We start from the raw sequence: 23632 nt of genomic DNA, 5'->3' as shown, positions 1-23632 counted from the left end.
AAAAACATTTATTACAAACTCAAACAATAAAAAACTAACAAAATCAGTCCGCTTCTGAATAACAAAAAACAGTATATATAAATGCCTATATAATTGTAAGTAAGTAAGTATAGTGTTATGTTGGAACATTATGATGTCTTCAAGGGACTCCAATTACCAGTCAAGAAACTCAATTTAAATTAATTTACTTTTGATCTTTTATTACAACAGATAATGTAACATCAGAAATATATATAATTTGCAACAAACAATGTAATATTACAAGAAATATTTACATTCTATATAATATTATGCAACTCAGAAAATAATATTACTATTAAAATAATACAAAAACATTAGTAAAATAGTTAAATAAGGTCTTTAAATGCTTAAAAATACAAGTATAAATGAAAATATCCTTAATGTACTTGAACAAATCACAATTTATTTTGATTGTTGTAAGAATAGTTCCATAACCAATATAATTAGGAAATATACAAAAAAAACAAAACATAAATAAAAAATAAAAAAGTAGGTAAAATTAGAGAACAGTAATCCTGATGTAAAAGAGGAGGCATCGGCTGTCAAACCAAGACGTTAACTCAGATATTAAAATCCTAATTGTGCATAAAAATAACCTACCTATACCTAACTATAGCATCAGTTCTCCACAATGCATAAAAACTAACAAACCATCATAGTCTCCCATCCAATTATATATCATACCAATTACTGCTTAGCTTGAATGCCCAACAGAATTGTCCCAGAAAGCTATTCCCATAAAAATGTTAATGGAGTTATATAAATATATAAATACATATTAAAATTAGAAGCTGGTCTCTGTGAATATGTATAATATGGATATGCCTAAATTGATCTCATATTACCCTATTTCTCTAGTTATTTAACAAATCATAAAAAATAATTTAATATGAATGTCAGTCTCAATATATACAAATAATAACAACAATAATAGTAACCACCAATTGCTAAATAATTTCTCTTATAGTCTATTTAAACTGCTGAGTACAAACTGCCTAGCCTACACTTTAAGTAAATGTTTTTCCAGGATTAATAAGAAATGATTATCTAAAGCAATAATCCTGAATAATATTTTCAAAAATGTAGTATCAATTGTTAGGAGACTATAAATCCATTGGGTTTCTGCCTTAGACATAGTATGGATATAATTATGTCCTCACTAGCTTGTGAGTATTATTTTAATACCATAACATTTAAATATATCAAGTAAACCACCGCAGACCTCTTTAACGGATTAGATAAAGGGTATTTCATTTATTATTACTATATCTTATTTAGATACAACAACAGGGGGCAAACCTTATTTTGTCTGCAGGGCATTTTACTTGGCAACAAACAGACCAATGATGTATATATATATATATATATATATATATATATATATATATATATTTTTATGTGTATATATATATTAAAATTCATTGGTCTGTTTGTTTTTTGTCTGTCTGGTTATGCATTCCAACACCCCTGCACAAATTGGGATGAAACCAACATGAGGTGGTCCGGTTGGCTCCTGGCCGGGTTTTGCAGGGGTTAGGGTCCCGGTCGGACTTCCCTCCGAAGTATGCTGGGCAGAACTTTGATCCGGGGAGCCTGTTCTTCCCCTTCCACTGAATGGGTTTGTATGAAAACTTCAAAGAAGGCTGGCAATTGGTCTGGGATCCCTAATGGAGAGGTTGGGATCCCAGTCTGTCCTCTTGTCGATGTACGCTGGCCAAAACTTTGACCTGGGGAGCCTGTTCTGCCCCTTCCACCAGATGGATTTGGATGAAGACTTTACAGAGGGGTGGCAATTGTTCTGGAATGCCTAATGGAGTGGTTTTGACCCATTTGGACCTCCCGTTGATGTACGCTGGGCAGAACTTTGACACAGGGACCCTGTTCTGGGCCATCCACTGGATGGATTTGGATGACATCCTATCTGCTAATTATTTTTAAAATGTTGAAAGATTTAAACCCGAGCCACGCTGGGTACTTCACACACACACACACACACACACACACACACATACATACATATATATACATATATACATATATATATATATATATATATATATATATATATTAAAGAATTAAAGTAGCACAAAGTGAAAACTTTTGTGTGCTGCAAGATCTTTGGAGGTGTGACAGGGAGAGGTCTAAGCTGAACTTAATTTTGAAATTTAGGGGAATATTTGTTCCCCAAAGTAAAAATAAAACATGATAGAAAGATGTGGTAAGGTTTTAATCTTGACATATTCCCATGGCAATGGTCATTGCTTGAGGATGTGTGAGTAGGAGAGACAGGGACAGCAGCAGCCCCAAGTGCGACAGCCTCTCCCTTCCACCTTCACACCCAGTAGCACTCTTACACACCTCCGTTCTGCTATACAGTTCTGATTTTAATGAAAACCAAACGAGTGACAAAGATTGCTGTAACCTGTTTAAAAAGTCACGTGGAGACAAATTTCAAAAAACACACAAACTTAAACAATGTTGGTGGTAGGAATAAAGTAAGCCAGATTTTAAAATAAGGACAATTTATTTTTCACCTTTTAACTGTAATGGAATGTCCAAGGGTGCTACGAATGTATTAGCCTAGCTTGGCCTGAAGCCTTGATTAGGCCCTGACTATCAGCTTCAGAGATGAATCTGCAATCATCCATTCAGAAGCGGCTAGCTAGTGGTGGTGACTGTTATCATTATCAATGTGTTTTTACACAAGTCCTAATGCACCTGCAAATGATACAGCTACTGACAAAAGTACATGAGTCTCTGTGTGGGTCCACCTTACTTGCAATTACACAACATCACCTTTACTGTACTCTGCCTACAGTAGACTGTCCATTCCCTTCCCCATTCTGAGTCTTCAGTCTTAAGGAGGTGCAATTGTGAAATGCAAATAAGCCACGATATGCATGTAAGTGTACAACATTTTTGCGCATATGCACTGTACAAAAAAATCATATTTTATGCTAAACAAACAAGTGTACGCCCAACTCAGCATCAGCGCCAATCTGCAGTACTTAATTGATTTACATACCGTTTCTCCAGCAATTGCTGTATAGTGAGGTAAGCCCATAGTCTCTCTGTGAAGTCCCCAAAAATATACTCTTGCTGCTTTTGCACATCGTCCTTTTCTTGGAGCTGAACATTTTCAGTATATTTCAGGGATTTATCAGCCTGTTCAAACAAGAAAATTAAATAGCAAGGAACACATCCATGAAGGTCAGTGGTGTGCAAAGTTATACAGTGGAATGCTGTAGTGTATATTCTATGCCTGTCCTCACACTTAGATGAATTCCTACAATGTGCATAGATTCTCCTGGTCATACTACCTCAATGTGCTTGGAACACGTGATATGTTCATACACAGTGGTCAAATTGGAAATTTAAAAGTGGCAGTATAGAAATTTAGAAGTGGCGGTATGAAAAATGTTATGAGAATGTAAGTGAATGGAATTTGATAGTTTTACAATGAAGGAAGTAGGAGAGGGTGGCGGTATGGCATACCACTGTACACACCCCTACTTCGACCACTGGTCCACTGAACCACTGATCAATCATCTCACTAAATTACAGTGATCTTTGTATAGAATTTTTACTACTAGCATGACACATACTTAAGGACGCAACAGAGCTGATGTATTTTAGTGTCAGAATTTTGTAAATCAAACAGATTTGCAATGCTGGTTCTATGTACACATCTGCAATCTGTTGGTAATTTACAGAATGGTCATAGGGCCTTATGTAGAGTTATGGATGTGTTTGCAGACTGAGGGCCTGATTGATGTTTGGACATTAGTCCGTTTCTAAAGTGTATCTTTCTTGAAATAGTTCTGCGCATGCCCAGGAACTAAACCTATTTTGAGTGCCAGTCTTTTGGCTCTTTTGTACAGCATAAAATATTACATTAATCAAGGAGGGAAATTGATATATGTACACTATTGTTCTGTTGTATATCTAGTCACTTATCGACAGGAGTGTGTTTTCTGCCAAATACAGCACACAATTTGTACTTACCCCTTCTGCCTTTACATCTACAATAAATGAGTTCAAGTCATTGTCGATTAAGCGTCCAGCAACCACAATTTCTTCACCTTCAAAATAATGTTTGAAGTTGTTCTGAGTGAGGTCACTTATGGCATTCTCTGGATACTGCATCTCAATATCTAGCAATGTTGGGTTTGCAATTTCCCTATAAAATCCCTAAGGTCCAAAAAGAACAAAAAAAACAAATGAAAAATAGTATTGGTTGATTTATTGCATCTGTGTTATACAATGAGTACAACAATTTATGCAGACCTCCCACTAATATATTTGTTTAAGGGCAAGATATAGGAGGTCTTTGGTGGTTTTTGTAGAGGAACAGATGTTTGCACAAGCAGAGGGGAATGGTGGGGTGCAATGAAGGTTTTACCAGCAAAGTGTGGAGTAGGTTCACCATGTCCCTATTTTTTTGAGCAGTGCGGAAATTAGATTTTCTTCTGCAGAGTAAGGTTATAAAAATAAGATAAATGGATGGAGAGGGGCATTGTTTGGGTTGTTCCTTGCAGTGCGAAGACCTGACCATCTTTGTAAAACTTATACTTTTAATGGGAACCATTTGCTCCTCTATATTTGCATTCCTTATTGCACTTTGGAGAAATGCATTTCAATGTAATAAAAAGCTTTACACACATAAAATCACCACATGTAAGACAGTACCCTTGCCCCCCCTCCCTACTCTCAGTACTTGAAGCCATAAAGATGAGCAGTAGTTTAGAAGAAAAATAGAAAAGGAATTGTGTAAGGTATTAGCTGAATACGGAGGCTAATTTATGCCTTTTATTTCAACAAGCACCTACTTGTCAACCAAGCACAGTTCAATGTCCAGCCCTACTTCTCAGTCCTTGAAATTCATACACTGGCTCCCTGTGTCCTCTAGAATCCAATTCAAATTACTCATCATTACCTAAAAATCCTTTCCTTACCTTCAAGGTTATCCCATTCAAACAAAATGTGACACTCATGACCTTAATACCGAATTTCCCATAATGGAATTAAAAAGATAGATTGTACATACCTTCAGAAGTCCAGATTTGATCATTTTCCCCAACCCTTCCAATTCACAAGTCCCTTGAATTCTGTAGAGAATATAGTGGAAGCAAGTGTGGAAAATGGATGGACCTGATGCATCCCTATGCCTTTCCCCCACCAGCTTTTTTCTAAAAGTCCTACACAAAATTAGATAGGAGTGGGTATTGCAGAGAGTTCTTGTATACCCAGTATGGCCATTGAGAGTCTGCTTTCCTTGATCAGTCAGTTCCGCAAGGGTCCCACCTTTAAGTTCCTCAAGTACTGCTTCTAGGGCACCCTAGATCTGCTGGGGACACTACTTTAATTGCATGTGGATGGCAACATTACTAGATTGCTAACAGATTTAGTGTTAGCGTCACCCACAAAGGTGTTGATTTAATGCATCCCTGAGTCCTCGCACTAGGGCTACATAACAATCAGAGAATTTGATCTTTGACATGCTCAAGTGAACTCGGAACACATTTCTTCCGTTCAGCATTTAGATTCGGACTTTATAGCCAATAAATATGATGCAAGCCTAGCTTGTCTACAATTAAATCTTATGGTTCTGCACTCTCTAGTAGTATAAATCTGATTGACATTAGCTCTTACAGCTAAAATTGCAGTATTGGTTGACCCAGACTCCAGGTGGATACCATATTATTTTGAAAGGACACACTAATTAGTTAAGAGGCCACTCGTTGCTGGAAGCAGGGACGTGGCAGTGTACCTACCAGCTGTTACTAAGTGGCAAGCCTCCTGTGACAGGATGGACCACCCTTGCCACCCTGTCTGTTGTTGCTGGGATCCAGCTGGGCTTACTTTGACACCGTTCCCTTTCTTTATCCCAATTGCACCCTCTAACCGCAGTAGGAGGGGCTTAAGCTGTTGCCACCACTGGACTACTTAACAGCTTCCGGAACCGCATTCCTTCTGGCTAACTGTCGATGCTAGTGTACCCGCTTGCTGGCGCACCTGGGCTGGTACTCCGGACCTCTTCCTATAGATCATGGTTGCTGTGGATCGATCCCCCCTGGCCTATCACACTGACCAGAGCTGCTGGGTAGCGGGCAGAGTGGTGGTACTAGGAGCTGGGTCCAAACTTCAGCACAGTCGGAAATGGATTAGAGTTAGATCTAATCTGTAGGTCACAGGAAATTACAGCAGGGAAGAAGTTGTCAAGCAGGTATTGAAGCAAGTGATGTTTATTTTGCTCAAGTGTCCTGACAAGTACAGATCACACTGGTTAAAGGTACCAGTTATCAGAAAGTCAGATGGAACAATAATACATTTCAATGTAAACCAGTGATCTTTTTATACAGTTTTTGAGATTTACCATGGCAGGAGGCAATCCAGCCCCCTGTCCCTTTAACCAATCTGGCCTGATTTATGCAGCCTGCCCATGTATCAGCCCAGAGAGATTAACACCTTTTTTTATAGAAGCTGGTGGCAGGGGGAAGTGTACATTCCCCCTGTCCACGAGCTGCCAGGGAGAGAGGGGCTCATCTAATGCTCCTCCCTGGTGCCTTCCTGTCTGGGGCGAGAGATTTATCTTTTAAATCTCCCGCTGAAAATTACCTCCAGGGACAGTCTTTGGTACTTACTCCTGGCTAAAAATAAAACAAGGGAAGAACATCCAGATCCCAGAGCAGCAGTCCCTGCCCTGTTGCTAGCTGAAGATCTTTGAGCTTAGCTATGCGGCTTAGCCTCCTGGGTCCCCCAGGAGGAGCTGCACCTCCTGGATCTACTTGCATCCAGGAGGCTGCTGTGGAAGTATCTACGACAGTCACTGAAACTGGCTACTAGGGGGTAAAGGGGAATCAGGGCTGCTCCTGCAGCCTCAGCACCAGATAACTGCATTTCTTTTACTATATACACATGTACATTTCTGCCCTCCCGGCGCCTAGTGCCGGTGTTAGCCCTTGCTGAACGCCGGTTAACTAAGGAGCAGCAGTGCCTATGCACATTCATTTATTTATATACATTTTTACTTTTATTTTATTAAAATATACTTAATACACCTAAGTAGGTGTCCCTACACTCTCCGGTACCTAGTGCTGGAATTTAACCCATTCCTTGCTTTGGCATTGGGTATGCCTTCCCCAGCTCCACAGCACACATGTAAAAAAAATTTTTTATTTTGAAACATACATTCAAAAACTCTCTTAGGCCCGTGGCGCCTATGGCCAGTGCTTTATCCCCTACACCGCCAGGTATTAACCCTCCCAGCGCTGGAGACCATTTCAAGATGTGTACTTGGGACGGCCACACCTTCCGATGAATAAAATACTAGTTTGCAGGAATGTATGACCTGCAAACTGGATTTGTTCTAATAATAATAATAATAATAATAATAATAATAATAATAATAGTAATAGTACCAGGGCTGGATTAAGTGAATTGAGGCTAAGGGTACTTATTATACAGCATAATATAATAGCTCTGCTCCGTTCCTCCTGTACTCCCCCCACCCCAGAGCGCTTACCTCCTATTTCTTGTGGTCCAGATCCATCCTTTCTTCACTGAAGGCTGCAGTAGGCGTTATTTGGTCACTCCCTGTAGTGTTTCTGTGGTGTGCGGTAAGATCCTTACTGAGGAGATCTCATGAGAGTGAGACTATGACTGTCTCATAGTTTCACTCTCAGGAGATCTCCACAGTAAGGAGATTACTGTTCACAGCAGAAGCACTAGAGTGACAGCAGGCATAACATTTGCTGTTACCTACCATTCTCCATGACCTGACAGTCTGAGCCAGGGGCGGGGATGCAGGTAGTACATAGAAAAAAATCAAATCAAGATAAAATAGTTTCAAGGGCCCCCCAGATGCCCGAAGCCCCTAGGCTCTAGCCCAGAATGCCCCGGGTTAATCTGGCCCTGAATAGGACTGCCACCAAGCAACAGCTCCTAGGCTGCCCACCAATACATCTATTGCTAGGTCTGTGGTTTCCTCTGGAGTAATGGGTGACAACATGTAATATTGTTTTTTCAGTTATTCCCACTGCGCGCAACAAGGGGCCATAAGAATACTCAGAAAACCATGACTAAAGACTCAAAGTGACATTTTTTAATCATTACAGTCTTAGTTCCAACATCGAAAGTTAATATACCCACGAGTTCCACAGATCAAATTCCTTAAGCAGAATAGTTACGTTTTGTCAAGGAAGGATAAGATTTGTTTTTCATGCATATATGTCTGGTTGATTCTTTCAATTGGACAGAGTGCCTGTATGTATCCTTTAACTTCATGAGTTACAGTTTACAAACATTTACAAAGGATTAAAAAAAAATAGTGTGTTTTTCCCTGCACACATGATTACTATCTTTGTTCCTTCCTTGATATATGAAAATAATGTATAGGCTTGGATTGCCAGCAGCAAGCTTTCAAATATGTAACCACTAGAGGGCATGGCCCTACCCATGTGACCGTTCACATGACCTTTGAGCTTTAGCAGTCCTATTGCCTAGAACAAATATAGCTTGCAGGTCATAATTCCTGCAAACTAGTGTTATTGGCAAACATTTTAAATGTAAAATTTTATGCCCTGCAAAGTGATGAGCCACCAGGGAAGTGGACCTATCCAAAGTCATATCAGAGCTATGTAGAGCTTTTTGATGAACAAATGATGTAGACAAATATGTTTCTTAACCATAAGTTTAGTTTTACCAACATAAACCTTTTTACAGGCGAACACAAAAATACTTCATGAACTTCATGTATACAAAGTTCCCAAAATTCAGAATCCCGAAAGCAGGACAAAATAAGCCCTGCCTCCGCCCCATGTAAAGTCCACCCAGTCACACCCAAACATTCGCCACTAATTCCGCAGCGCTGTACTCATTCACATCAGACCCTGCCTCATTGGAGCTTACAATCTAAATCCCCTAACATACACACAGAGACCTAAGTGCAATTTAATAGCAGCCAATTAACCTACTTGTATGTCTTTGGAGTGTGGGAGGAAACTGGAGCACCTGGAAAAAACCCATGCAAACACGGAGAGAACATACAAACTCTACACAGATAGGGCCATGGTCGGGAATTGAACTCCTGACCCCAGTGCTGTGAGGCAAAAGTGCTAAGTACTAAGCCACTGTGAAACATTGTCCACAAATGGCTATATTTGGTAAAAAAAACATTCTGGGGTGAATCGGGACATCCCACCAAAATTGTTACAGTTGGTAGGTATGACATATATCCTAGCCCTTAAAAATAAATCAATTGTTTGTTTCTTCAAGAGCATATGGTAACTTTACAGTATCATAGGTCAAACCAACAACTCCAACAAGCTGCAAGTAAGGTAGGCCACATTTAAGTGCTGGATGAAACTGTAAAAAAAAATGTTTTTTTATCTGTTTCCTAGTGATAGTTCTTGGTGTATAAAACTCTTTGATCAAAGTTCACTAAACATCCAAACAAATCACATAACACATAAGTCACATAACAAAATTGAAACATACTAAAGTTCAAAGATAAACATATAAGCATACTTGCCAACTCTCCCGGAATGTCCGGGAGACTCCCGCATTTTGTGAGAGTCTCCCGGACTCCCGGGCGAGTGTGGCAATCTCCCGAATTCTGCCCACTTCACTAGGAAGTGCCCCACTTCCTAGTGAAGTGGGCAGAATTAGATCCCAAACGCCGCGATTCCCGGTGAATCGCGGCGTTTGGCCCCGCCCCCGCTGTCAAATGACGCAATTTGCGTCATGACGTCACAGGGGGCGGGGCCGAAATGACGCGATTTCGGCCACCCCGCCCCTTCACGCCCCCCTCCACTGGCTGGCTCCCGGAAGGGAGCTGAAGAAAGTAGGTAAGTATGCATATAAGGGCCTGAGTCATTAAGGAAAGTAAGGCAAAAAAAGGAGTAAATGTTCTCTGGGACAAACCATGTTACAATACATTAGTTTATTACTTTGCAGATAAGTTAAATACTGGCTGTTTTTACATCTAACAGACAAATACTTGCTAGCTTTATTTTTACACTGAAATTTAAAGTTGACCTAGGACATGCCCTACCTCAGCTATAATTCTAACCCCACATTTTAAATTTACCTCCCCCTCCAATGCACAATGCAACATGGTCTTGTTACTCCAATGTTACTCCTTTTTTAAGCTTTGCTCTCCTTAATGACTCAGGCCCATAAGTGTTTATAAAGAGTTGGAAACATTTGCACACCAAGCGTACATAGGAAAAGGTGCACACCAACAAAAGCATGTTTATGAACATTTGTTGAGATATATGAATTTAAAGATGCAGCCAGCTCAAAAATAATATAAGTTGCTCAAGTCATTATATATCTATCTATCTATATATATATATATATATATATATATATATATATATATATATATATATATAAAAATCATACAAACATGTGTACATACTTCCCATGATAAAATAGACATGTGGTTTGACAACATTAGTAGTAGTTACTACTAATTGCTATTTTTATACATGTCTAATAATGTAATGACTTCTCATATACACAACAGTATTGTCAATGTACGTTTTGATATAAATGTTGAAGTTGCATTTTCCATATAAAATGTAGTTAAATACAAACACCTCCACATCTGTTGTTTATCCCTTCAGAAACCAAAAGAGAATATTCCTCCCTGCAATAGCCCGAATGGAAATGTTATATAACTAAAGCAAATATATGGCCACTACTTGATATAATATAGCTACAATGCTAACTATCTAAGTACGATAAGCTGCAATCCCATAGTGATCTGTATTCATGTCTTGTGATATCTTCTACATTACTCCTTGTCTAGTTTTCACCTGTCTTGTTAATTTTCCATATTCAGCCTGAAGCTGAATTTAACCTATGCCAGTTTGCATAGCGTAAATTGTGCAAATTCACACTGTACATGCTCACAAACAGAATGGATACATATCCTACAAAGAAGACGTGTGTATATTTTGCACCTGCCATACAAGAACAGATGATGATGACGTAAACCAGGTGCATTTGCTGCCAATGAGCAGCCAGACACATCTCGTTATCTTACAGCTCTAAATATAGACAGAAATATGCTATTTTTGCGTGTGCTGTTTTGTAGCATAATTTATTAACAATTTTGAGAACAACACTGCATCAGGCCCTTTGTGTTTATCTCTGTACCATAGTCGGTATCTGATATTAACTATTATCCTTTTATACCCTGGGTTTTTCCACCTTCTCACTACTAGTCTTGTCTCCCTCACTTGCAACACAAAAGCAAGGTTTGGAGAGTGCACATTTAATTATCTGTGCCTGATTATGGTTGTGGAGTTTCCTAAGGCAAAAATAGTTATGCCCAGCTTGCAAGATGTGATCATTGGTACCATCTAGGTGCAATTTACATGGGAAGCATGTTACTATGCATACATCAACAAATGTAATAGAGAAATGAAAAAAATAAAATAAATTGGGACTGTACCTTAATCGCAGTTATTTGCATGTCGTGCAAGTGTCTGCTCAGATACACCATTAAAAAGCAAAAATGAGGGTGTAGTCTCAGTCAGAGCCGTAACTTAGAAATCTAGCGCCTGGGGCGAGAAAGACAAATGCCGCCCCCCTAGCCCTCAATTTTAACCAAATGAACCTAAAATATTGCTAAATTGCGCCCCTCTTCAGCGTTGCGCCCTGGGCGGTCGCCCCTGTCGCACAGCCCTAGTTACGGCCCTGGTCTCAGTACATAATATATAACAATGTACCCACAGTACACACTTGTAAACATATACAAAAAAAGGAGTCTATAGATAAATATAAAAATTATCAAGAGCTTACCTCTAACTGCAAGGCTGCATCTGAGTCTTCGTAAATGCGTCGAGCAATCCCTGAATTTTCCAAGGCCAACTTCTCTAGAAAAGCATAATCAACTCCATGGCCAAATCCAAGAGAGTACAGGGTATATTTCCCTTGAATGGCTTTCTTTACATTCTCCTGGATTCTTGTAGGGTTAGATTCACCTTAGAGTGGAAAAGATATTTTAAGTATCTTAGTTCTATTCCATTGTATGACGGATAATCTTAAGAACAAATATATATTATTTAAAAAGTTGACATAGAGTACACAACACATTTATAGAGAGTATAATATACTTAGACATTTTCTTAGGCTTAAGAACTGTTGCTGCACCTGTGCTGGTTTCCTTAACATCTGAATACTACTTTGAAAATGTTTTTATTGGGGAAAAAGTTGAATGCAACATCATTGTCAAACAGGCCAATATGCTTACAAAATGTTTATAACATGACAAGGGCATTAAAAGCATTACACAAAGAGGAAACAATTTGATTGCAACACTGTATGACCCAGGCCACAAATGTAAAATGAGCAAATTTAACTAATGCTCGAGTATTGTCAAGCAATGCTTATCCAAATACTTTATACTTTTATAGTGAGAAATTATTAAGACTTATGTTGGAGAATCAATAGTTGTACAAAATTTTTGATTTTTTTTTTTTTTTAAATGCACACACTTTCCCAACTGAACACAGAAATCTATTTTGGTGGGATTGGTGAATACATTATTTGAGAAGGAGACCTAACATTACCTAATCATTTATGCACAGAAAACAATAATGCGTATAATGCTAAAGATTTGCCGGCCCCCAAAAATATTGATTACGTATTGTGTATAATTTGTATTTAACATGCTAATTTTTCCATGTACTCAAAGATCAACAATCACCTGCAAAATACATGTCTTGTGTGTATAAGTTGCAATTTTTGGAAAACAATGACCCATACAGCTGGTAAAACTAGCATGTAACTAGTTTCAAATTCTTCCTTCTTGTATGAAAGTGGGGGATGTCTCTCATTCCCCCAGATTCTCTAAGATTTCCCAAATGTATATTCTCAGTTGGCTATTGTAAACAGATGTTCACACAGCCTAACACATTTCTCCATATGCCTGGGGGGTTTCGTCAGAGATGAGGAAATCTTTAGATCTAGGGCCTGATCCATCAAGGAACACAAAACAAACATAATGTGCATTTTTTTAAAAAGTACATCAGGCATAAGCATGTCCGTAGTCAAGGTCCAGTGTATGTAGGCAATATGTTCCTTGATGAATACGGGAGCAACTCACGTTCGTGACATAAAATCAAACATACATACTGGTGCATTTCTATTTGCTCCACCATCTGATTTTTGAGCTGACGTACCTCTATGCACTACATGTATATGTATTAACAACTGACAGAAGAACACACAAGGGTGCAATACCGCCCTTACCCTCATTCACCTTATTACTTTATACACTCTTGTCTCCTGACATAATTGTCATACAAACCCTTCATATTAACCCTTGGTATCATGCATTACTACATCAACTTGGACTGTTCCAAGGTGTAATTACATGATATTTTATGACATTAAAAACCCATATAGAACATATCCCTCCCTCTATCACAATACTATTTACTTATAAAAAAAACATACACACAATTTATATATTTTTAATAAACACTTATTAGGTCCATGGTGTCAGACAGTAATGGAAGACATATTTAGTAAAAAAAAAAGCTTACACTTGTATGCTGCAAAACAAAATATTTAATATAATACTAGATTATTCAATCATTTTCTTCTACAGAGACCTGGGATGTCCCTTTCCTCCAGGCTCCTCCACTTTTACCTCCAGTTGAGGCTCTGTTTGGGACACCTTTATTACAATAAGTGGTCCCTTCCTACCAACTCAGAATCCTAGGGTGGCTGAAGGGATTGGTCGTGGGGTGAGGAAAGTGATTGTTCAGTGAATGGGGTAAGGGTTTGGTGGGGGGGGGAGTGATTGGTGAGAGGAGAGGGATTATTTGGTAGTAGGGAAAGGGATTGGTCGCGGGGGGGGGGGGGAAGGTTTTGTTCAGTGAATGGCAAAAGTGATTGGTGGGAGGGTGGGGAAAGGACCGTCTCCTCCTGAGCCTTCTTCCTAGCTTTGTCTTAAACTAAATGGGTCAGATATACCTATAATCATAAGTATATATTAGTGTGAAATTAAACCTTCTGTTCAGCCTCATTATTAGCTAATGCGTAGGTCACTTCATCGTCGCTGTAGTTGGATGATGGAGCACCTGCTGCCATTCCTGTGGTGCTGGCAAAGGTTTGCAGCCCTATAGCTGCATATTTTTCCTTGTTACTAATGTACTAGGAGAAGGACCCAGTATTCTGTCCATTGTGCTTGTGAGGGCACGGAGCTCAACACTGGTGAAGCTGCTCTCCTTCATGTTTGCAAATAAATTAGACTTTTCAACATTATCCTCAAATATTGGCTGACCAGCCATGTGTGGGCATAGGCTCGTCAGTCGCGGATCCCTTCTATGCCATATCTAAAATTGCTTATTTCCCCTCACCTGTCCTTGATGGAGCACATGTCATTCAATCACAAAAGTGAGCTGTAACCAGGCAATTTGGGGCGTTACAATGCCTAGGCGTTAACACACAACTAGCAGCAGGAGAGAACGCCTCTGCAGACACTATAATAATCTGGAGAGACCAGTCTTGTGTCTTGCCATTTTGTGATTCAAGCTATTGAGATTGTTCAGCATCTTGGATTGCTGTTGGAGTTCCATTATCAAATGATAACATGCCTCCTCTTTAGCCAACATGAGGTGGAAGTAATAATCGAGTTGGTTGTGGATAGGCTGCATAATACAAACTGGTAGCTACCTAGCTAATCAACACATTTAGGCGGACGACACAGTGCAGGTCAGTGCCGTGGCTCTAATTAGTTGATCCGTGACTGAGGTCAAGGAATGGTAAGGGAACACAGTTAATTTGTTTTTTTGGCCTTACATCTCCTTGCCTCTGTTGCAATCTGCACCATATGCCTGAATGCAAAGGAGTCATGTTTGCTCCCCAGTCATCTAGCACCAAGGCATCGAATCTGGAGAGGTATGTCACATATAGCCTGGACATTGATCGAGTGGAAATGCTTTTTATTCAAATAAATAGAAACATTCTCACCTGACGGGACCAGGGCTACATGTGTACCATCCACTGCCTCTAGAACATGCGAAAAGCTGGCTATGGTGGAAAACTGCCTCTTTATTGGCAGAAGGGACTTCTCTTAGAGTGGCAGATGGATGAAGTGCTGATTGCATGAGAGTAAAGCCTACAGCACAACCTCCAGCACACAACTGATTTTTGCTTTTTTTTTTGGGACTCCCTCTGGCCCACTTGTCCGCTGGGCACCCGCGCACCTGCCCATCGTGTCCAGCTGGAAAGATGGCCCTGTTGGGACTAGCTGTGGCAGGGGTGGAGTGGAAACTAGGAGGCCAGATGAAGCTCTTGCTCATAGACGGAGGATGTGCTCTATTTGTGTCTACCAGATAACAGGAGGAGAAATGCTGAACTGGACTCCGTACTGGAATAAACAACTGGAATCTGGACCTGGTGGACTGGAACATGGACGTAGGAACAGAGAAACTGAACCCACGGCCAGAGACTCAGTAATCCCCAAGAGTACCAAAACTGGGATTGGGAAGGCTCAAAACTCAGGCAATAGATTATCAGGGGGGGCTACCTCCTGAACTGGATAAGCCTGAAACTGGCCTCGGGCAACTCAGATCTCACAACCTGTGTCAAGCCTGGAATTGTAAGCCGTACCCAGAGACACAGAGGTGGCTCTAGAAGTTGGAAGACTCAAAGCAGTAACCCACTACCCCAAATTGCCAGTAGGTGAGTCAGAGGGATATGCTGAAGATAGCTGAATCCACACAAGGGGTTGAAAGCTGAAATCTGTACAGCAGCAGATAGTAATACTGAAGTAGCAGAAGGAGCTGAATCCACATAAAGGGTTAATGGCTGAAGTCTGTTCAGCAGCAGACAGAATGAAGCTGAATCCACAAGAAGGGTTAAGGGCATACATAGATGACATTGGAAAGACATTCACAAGATCTAAAAACACACAACTACAATGCAAATTTATGCAACTGTGTAGAAACTGGGCCCCACAGTGGAAATAATGCATTGAGTCTGTCAGTCAGTGGGCCATTTGGGCGACATCAGTCCACCCAGTTTTTAAATGCCACCTGGGGCTCAGATCCAGCATTGTTTTGGTGAACAAAGAGAGAGGGGGAGGCAGCCCAGAGGAGGCATGAAAAAGCAGGGGACCCTGTGACATCACAAAGCAGTGGAAGTGGTTAAGAACAGGTAGGTCTGGACTCTATCTAAGATCATGAGGTGGGATTTTGAAAACTGACCATTGTCCCAGCATGTCCCAAACCAGACTTGATGGCAGGGAAACAGTAGGTGGGCTATTGCTGTGGTCATATTCTACCTCCACCCCTGTTCCCACCCAGATTCCATCCACTACCAATGAAAATGAATAATGACCCGGGGGGTTGCCCAAGGAAAGGGGCAAGGATTGGGTGATTTTAGGCAGGGGCAAAAAGGGAAACCCTGAGGAGAGAGGGGTTGTTGATGCTGGTCAATTTGGAAAGAGAGCACTTGTGCTGATATTGAGTAGTTGTACTCTATCAGTGCCAGAGAGGATTGTTTGAACCAGGGACCTGCTCAACCAGATTAGGTGTTGAACCTCTAGGACCCGTTTTGTCATCGTTCTGCCCTCTTCAAGTTTCACCGCATCACTGAACTAAAAACTCGACGAAAATGCCAGGAAAGCACTTGATGTCGTTTTTGCAGGTAAAACTAAAACACAGAATCCCTATATACAAATAATTGTCCAGTAGCATTATAAAGCTTTTACTGCTCACTGGGTGGGTATTTTCCATCTAGCTGTATGGGTTTGCAGTGCACCTGAAAATGTGCTTGATGGAATCAGTACATCAAAATCCCCCTTCTTCCACCAAATTCATTAATTTAAACTTTTTTGGCTTTACTTCATGTCACTTTGCGTGTTTGAAGCTATTTATTACCTTGGTCAAAGTGAAAATAGAAATTCACTTTTCTGTATAAGTTCAAACGGAAAGTACAAATTGATCCCATTAGAAGTACAGGTATGAGAACCAATCATCATCATCTCCGAAGTGGCTGAAAAATTTAATCAATTTACAGAAGAACATGTCTCCCCCTGCCCAGGCGAGGCTAGGAAAGGGAAAAATGTTTTGAATGTGGGTGCAAAAGAAGGTGCACCTGTGCTTAATCTATGAATCTTGATCTGTAGGGAATGTCTCCAATCTCCCCCACTTTTTCCAGTAATTTGTTGCACTCCGACAGACATCATCTTGGCCCACAGATCTATGCCATTTTATGTATAAATGGATGGAATTTTGCAAATGAAAGTAACGTTTTGTGGTTCATAAATAACCCCTATAGAGAGTTTATTATCAATGTCAACAAGACAATGCACATTTCAAAAAATCATAGAATGAGGTTCACAACCAAAAAGTAAATATGGCGATACATGGTTTTCACTGGGAGGTGCTTAAATGTCCAAAAAAATTTCAAACCATATCTGATCATCACCACCAACAAATTTACATTCCAAATTTTGGCTCAGAAATTGCATACAGTCACCAAATGCTTAAAAAATCACTCACTTGTTTTATCAAAAGTAAAACTGCTGTACCAAAGCTGGATGAGAGGTTCCATGGGGCCCTAGGGAAGATACTGGTTTGGGACACTTTAATTTGACATAGTAGTCAGTGTATCCAGTTGACTATACCAATTGGTTTACTAGGTTGGTGGCTATTTTTTTTATTTTACTTTATTTATTTATTTATTTTTTACACACACTGTCCAAATTCTGCAGCTGGGCAGCAGTAACATCACAATGGAGTAAGAGGCTGTGCCCTAGGGTTTACATACTACCTGTGCCATTTCTCAACATTCCGTCTGCTCTTTGCTGATTGATGCAAGGCTCTAATTTGTTGTTGATTGCTACTCACCATTGCTTTATTGCATGGCTAACATTGGTTTAATAAACTACCCATGTAAAAAGTGGTGGTGCAGGCCAATCAATAAATAGTTTAAAAGGCATTTTGCATCTTTGTATGAGGACATCTAATTAGAAGCTGGAAACAGAACATGTCTTGGAAGAAGTCTCTTTGGAAATTATATTTTAGAAGTAGGTAATAAAAGTTGCTAGTTATTGAACTAGTGTCCATGTCCACATCGTCAAGATATAGCTGTCCAGCCATAAACAGATATTGGTAAAAAGAAAGATTAGACACTGTTCTTAATTTAAAACAGTATTGAATTAGAAAAAGCACTACAGTATTTAGACATACCTGTGTTGGCTTCACCATCAGTCAGCAGGATAATTAAGGAAACGCTTCTTTCAGAAACCTGTTTAGATTCATGAGCTTTATTCAATAGCTCAACAGCCTTCAGTAGAGGATCATTAATGTTTGTGACTAGAATAAAACAACATGTTTCAATAATTAGTTACAAATACTGGTTATTTCAAATGTACATATCTACTTATACAGTATATAGGATAATGCATTCCAAACTTGAAGGTCACCCCCAGGTCTTTCCTGTTGATACAAGTGCATGTTTCAATTATGTGAGTCCATGTAAATATGTGTCCAATATGACTGTGTATTTATATGTGTGCAATAATAGTGTAAAACTAAAACATTTTTGTGTGTGTTTATCTTAGCTTCTGTATGCAATGGAACATATGATACACAGACAACAGTGAAGTTATAAATTGTATAAATAATTATTAAAATAGAAATTTGAAAGTCACTTCTTCCTCAGTAGTAATTAAGCAGCTTGTCATTTGAGGAAAACTTATGTTTTATACATATAGTGCCTGTAATGTGTACTGTAGGTTGCAAAATAGAATTAATGTCTGGGAATGGCAGTGTAGCTTATGCAGAAGCATTGAAAAGTTTTAATGATAGTGTGGGGTGTTAGCATTATATAGCTAGTGCAATTGGCCTGGCAATGCTGCAGTAACCTCTTGGGCTCACTCTCTGTGCTAAAAACAGCAGACAGGATGCCTCTTCTGAGGCACACAGGGGGTTGATGTGGGGGTTCCAAGGGTTCAGGGGATCTCCCATTGGGGCTTTGGAGTGGAGACACCAGCATTGCTCTGCCCCCCTCACATTCGGGCCCTGTAGCAGCCTCACCCCTGCACCCACGGTAGTTCTGCCACTGGGTAGTAGCAAAGTGTCAGTAAAGGGTGGCAGGATAGTGTATTATTATTTTTATTATTATTATTCTTTTGTTTTTTTTAATTGCTGTTGTTGATTTGTAAGACACCACAGTGCTATATAGCGCTGGACAGTGGGCGAAAGCAGAGCATACACAAAATAGGCGCATACAAAGGTAGTAAAAATATAGGCAGACATGAAGACAAAAGAAGAGAACGACCATGTTAGTGATAAAATGGCAGAACACATACAAGAGGAGTGAGTGTGTCTAAGAGTGGAGATTTGGGACCTAATTTAGAGTTGGACACAATTTACACTGAAATTGTAAGTGTAAATTGCATCCCATAATTTACACAGTATTTAAAGTGGCATGGATCTGTAAATCCGTGCGACTTAGAATACTGTGCAAATTGCACAAGCATGCTTCTTTATCGGCCTTATGGGCCGGTGCGCAAGTGTATCATGGACAGCGCCCTGTAAAGCAGATAATTAAATAAAGAAAAATAATGGAAAAAAAAGAAAATGTGTGCCTCCCCCCCCACACACACATAGCACAAGGGTTGGTTATGCTGTTTGGGAGGAGGTGCACACTTTTAAATATTTTTTAATACACCAAGGTCTCTTGTGCCAGTTGAAAGCACCCGCAAAAGATACATCTCCTAGAGACCTATTTGCGGTTGCTTTCAACTCAAAATAGCATGTAAAGTGCATGAACACAACTTTACATTGCTAGGCTCGCCCACTACCTTCCCTGTTCCACCTATCTAAACGCAGAAAGGTGCAACGGGGAGATCCATCTCAGTCGGAGTGCAAACTGAGATGGATCTTTGGCCAAAAGTGCTTATTGCGCTGATCAGAAGGACTTGCGTCCGACTCTAAATCAGGCCCAGTGTACCAGTGTGAATAGTATAGGTGGAAGTATGGTAGACTCTATTAAAGTAGTGGGATTTCAGAGAACATTTAAAGGATAATCACTTGTTAGTTCAGCAGGTAGTCATATGTGATCAAAGGTCAGGTGTCACAGCAGATAATCATATTTGATCAGAGGTCAGGGAGCCATAGCAAGTCGTTGTATGTGATCAGAGGTGTGGGAGCCAGAGCAGGACATCATATGTGATCAGAGGTCAGTTACAGTTTGTAATCATATGTGAGTAGGGATCTGAGAGCCAGAATTCTTGATGTAGCTGTTGACAAAGATAATATTGTAAAAGAAGATGAAGGGCTACTGTGGTTATTCCTACTACAGTTTCTGGCAATAGCAAACTACAACAATGAAGTGAGGGACTTTGGCCAGTGAAATGTGAGCATGCAGGGTGCACAATGTAGACCAATATTATATACTGTGCCTTTGCAGCAAATATGGCATATACATTCCCCAGTATATTATCCCCTTAATATGAGAATCAGACTTCCATGCCTATGTCAAACGGACAAAGAAATATAAATATACTTTATTATACAGAGATGAAATAACTTACAAATGTCTTGTGATAAACCTCCTAGACTAATCAACAGTGGCTATGAAAATAGAGTCCCATATGGACAAAAGTATTTAAACGCATACATGGGTAATGTAAGTGAAGTTAACTTTACCTGCAGGAGTTAAATTTCCACATCCCAGGCTGACCAATGAGTGACGAAGTGGAGTGCCTGGAGTTTTGTTATATAAGTCCTAGCATGTCACATGCCCTTTCTCATTCACTTCTCGAGGTCCCTCCCACCCATGCCCCTTTTTGGATTGCCCTGCTCCCATGTTGGGCGAGTTTTAACCTGTTTTTTTCCTACGCCACAGAGCAGGCACAGTTGGTAGGAAGTCACTGTGGGCAGCGGCTGATCGTTACAGCGTTATCGCTGATTGACCGCAGGTGCTACCCCATTCAAGGAAAGTGACTCATGGTCCTTTTTGGTGAGGATCCCTTGACCCGCTTCTGAGGGCAGTCATAGTGTAGTCGGGAGGGGGCGTAGTCACTCTGATGTCATATTTAGCGCTGGCCAGACAGTAAGGATTTGTCCCGTTATGTGGAGTAGGCCGTTAGCCATCCACGCTTGGTTCCAAATATCAGTTTGATTTAGCTGGCTTACAGTGCACTTTCACTGCCATCTATTCAATTAATTTATCAATAAACTGTGACCTTCTTTAGCCACTTTCATAAGTCTCAGTATTGTTATTCTTTAGATAAGTTAAGTAAGTGCTATATGTCTTAGGAGGTTATGGTTAAGAAAGTGAAACACATCCAGGTTACGCAGTTTATGTATAAGGAAATAATTTTATTAACTGATAAAGTTACTTACGGCCACGAGACTTGATAGAGTTGACATACTTTTTGGCCTCTTCAATGTTCTCTGGAGTCGCTTTCACTAAAGAATCTTTCCACACTTTAATCTCATTGTCAAACTCTATGAAATTTATGTAATCATACTCTGCAGTGTCGTTCAGAATTTTAAGCAGAGATTCTTTTGTCTAAATATAGATACATTAGTTAAGTATAGTATTAGTTAAGGATATATTTATTTATAAAGATCTATATGTAAAAGTTTATCATGAAGTGTAAAATTATACTTACTCCTTGCAGAAACTGCCCTTACAAACTTGTACCATCCAGAACCTCAAAATGTTCTATGTACATTTTACACTACTGATGAGCAGATTATTAGATTTTTTAACCTCTACCCACTGAAAAATGCATATTAATTATATTATACCTGGGATATATATGAAACCTTACTGATCAAAAGCATTTCTCTGGGAATCTTTTTTAATGCAAATGATTTCTCATACAATGATTGCTTCTGTCTGTTTCCCTTCCTAAATGAACCAAAGGTTAAGTGTATAAAAAATGGATTATAAACCACATTGGTACTTAGTCCTGGTTTGATAAAGCAGCAATCCTTGTAATATCTATCTATCTATCTAGCTATCTATCTATACATCAAATATATAGTTTGGTGGTAGTCACATTCCCTACGCTGATTAACACAACTACAATAATTCAGACACGAAAATAGCGAGCGTTAATATTTAGACGTGATTCATAACCCGACCAACTAAATTAAGACAGTACAAAAATAATGACTTTAAAACAATTACCAAATGACAATCACGACATATTTAATCATGACACATTCAAAAAATCTATATCAAAACATACTTACACAAATAAAACACGATAATATTAAAACAGCTATCAAAACAAATCACGACCTAAATAATTGCGAACACACCCAAATAACTACAGAAAAACCAAAATATGTATGAACACGACCAAATTAATGAACAATCCGGAATAACACCTACTTATAGAAATCACGACTTACCTAATTCCGATCCCTACATAAAGAAATATCAATGAACACGACATACATAAATATTGACACAAATAAATTAAACATCAACCAAAACATTACATACATTAATAAACACATGTATAATATTTTAAAATGTAAAATATCCACACACGCAAATGGTTGAACACTATGCTGATAGTTAACAAACAAAAACGCACCCATGATTTACATATGTCAATACTATTTATTTGATGCTCATTTATATTTACTGGTGTCAAAACACAATTATCAATGAAACCGTCCATTAAACACAACACGCCATTAAAATTGTCTTGTTAATAAAGTCATAGTTGTTCAAATAAAAGAACAGGTACTGAAACAAGCCATTGCAATGGTCTTGTCAATAAAGTCACGGTTGTTAAAAAAAAAAAAATAGTAACTTAAACTCCTAATACACTGATGATGTCACAGAAATATGAATATATTAATATTATGCTATCAAATGAAAATGATTAGCAGAAAATTGATACATTTCGCGCCTCGAAACCCCTGCTATAAAAATCTTGAGTGCGAAAATGCACGCTGCCACTTTTTTTACGATTCTGATGAGCTTGCTGGTTGTTGTGGTGGATCTGGCTTTGCTGACCCGGTTACTGGTTCCAGAATTCCTTTACCAGTGGTGCAGAGTTTGTATAGCAGTTCATTCGCCATCGAATTACGGATAAAAAACTGCTTTTTTAAAAGCACAAATACTTTTTTCTTCTGTACTTCTCTAATCTCACAGTATGTTTAGGGATCGTAGGAGGTGTATTTCTTCACAGGACAAGGCCGAGGAAGACCGACGACTTCAAGACTCAAGTGAAGAGGAAGCAGTGGGTCAGAGTCCCGAACCCGTACCAGCTCCATCAACATCTGCCATTCCAGAGGCATAAGAGGAACAGGACATGGGGGACCAGGAATCAAGCGAGGATGATGACGGTGACGAGGGGCCCAGCACTTTAAATCGCGGCCCACGGTTTAGCGAGCCTGAAAATAAAGTCTTGGTTTCTCAGGTAAAAAAGTGATATTTTCCTTTATTCCCCTAACCCCTCAGGCCCAATGTAAATGTTCATATAAACAGTCACCTGTAATAGTAATAATTTTCTTGCAAAATGTACACTTGAAAACACCTCGGTATTAATGCTCACATATGTTTACTTTAATTATCGTTTTCCATCCATGTACACTGTAAA

General features: G+C 39.4%; 1 protein-coding gene across 4 annotated transcripts in view; it reads right to left on the bottom strand.

Annotated features, from left to right (window-relative positions):
- LOC142099559 (inter-alpha-trypsin inhibitor heavy chain H3-like) overlaps window positions 1–23632 on the bottom strand; it is a 246255-nt gene that overhangs the window by 170367 nt on the left and 52256 nt on the right. For 3 of the 4 annotated variants that reach the window (XM_075183102.1, XM_075183106.1, XM_075183105.1), the window contains exons 9-13: window positions 21408–21576; window positions 18243–18368; window positions 11836–12017; window positions 4027–4212; window positions 3047–3186 (exon numbers count right to left, since the gene is read on the bottom strand). The exons of the other annotated variant lie outside the window; for it this stretch is intronic. In XM_075183102.1, coding sequence (XP_075039203.1) covers window positions 3047–3186; window positions 4027–4212; window positions 11836–12017; window positions 18243–18368; window positions 21408–21576 — 803 coding nt within the window. The remainder of the gene's footprint in view (window positions 1–3046; window positions 3187–4026; window positions 4213–11835; window positions 12018–18242; window positions 18369–21407; window positions 21577–23632) is intronic. 4 annotated transcript variants of the gene reach the window in all.

The sequence above is a fragment of the Mixophyes fleayi genome, chromosome 8, assembly GCF_038048845.1.
Source record: "Mixophyes fleayi isolate aMixFle1 chromosome 8, aMixFle1.hap1, whole genome shotgun sequence".
Taxonomy (NCBI): Eukaryota; Metazoa; Chordata; class Amphibia; order Anura; family Limnodynastidae; genus Mixophyes; species Mixophyes fleayi.
This window is presented reverse-complemented; position numbering and strand designations above follow the sequence as displayed.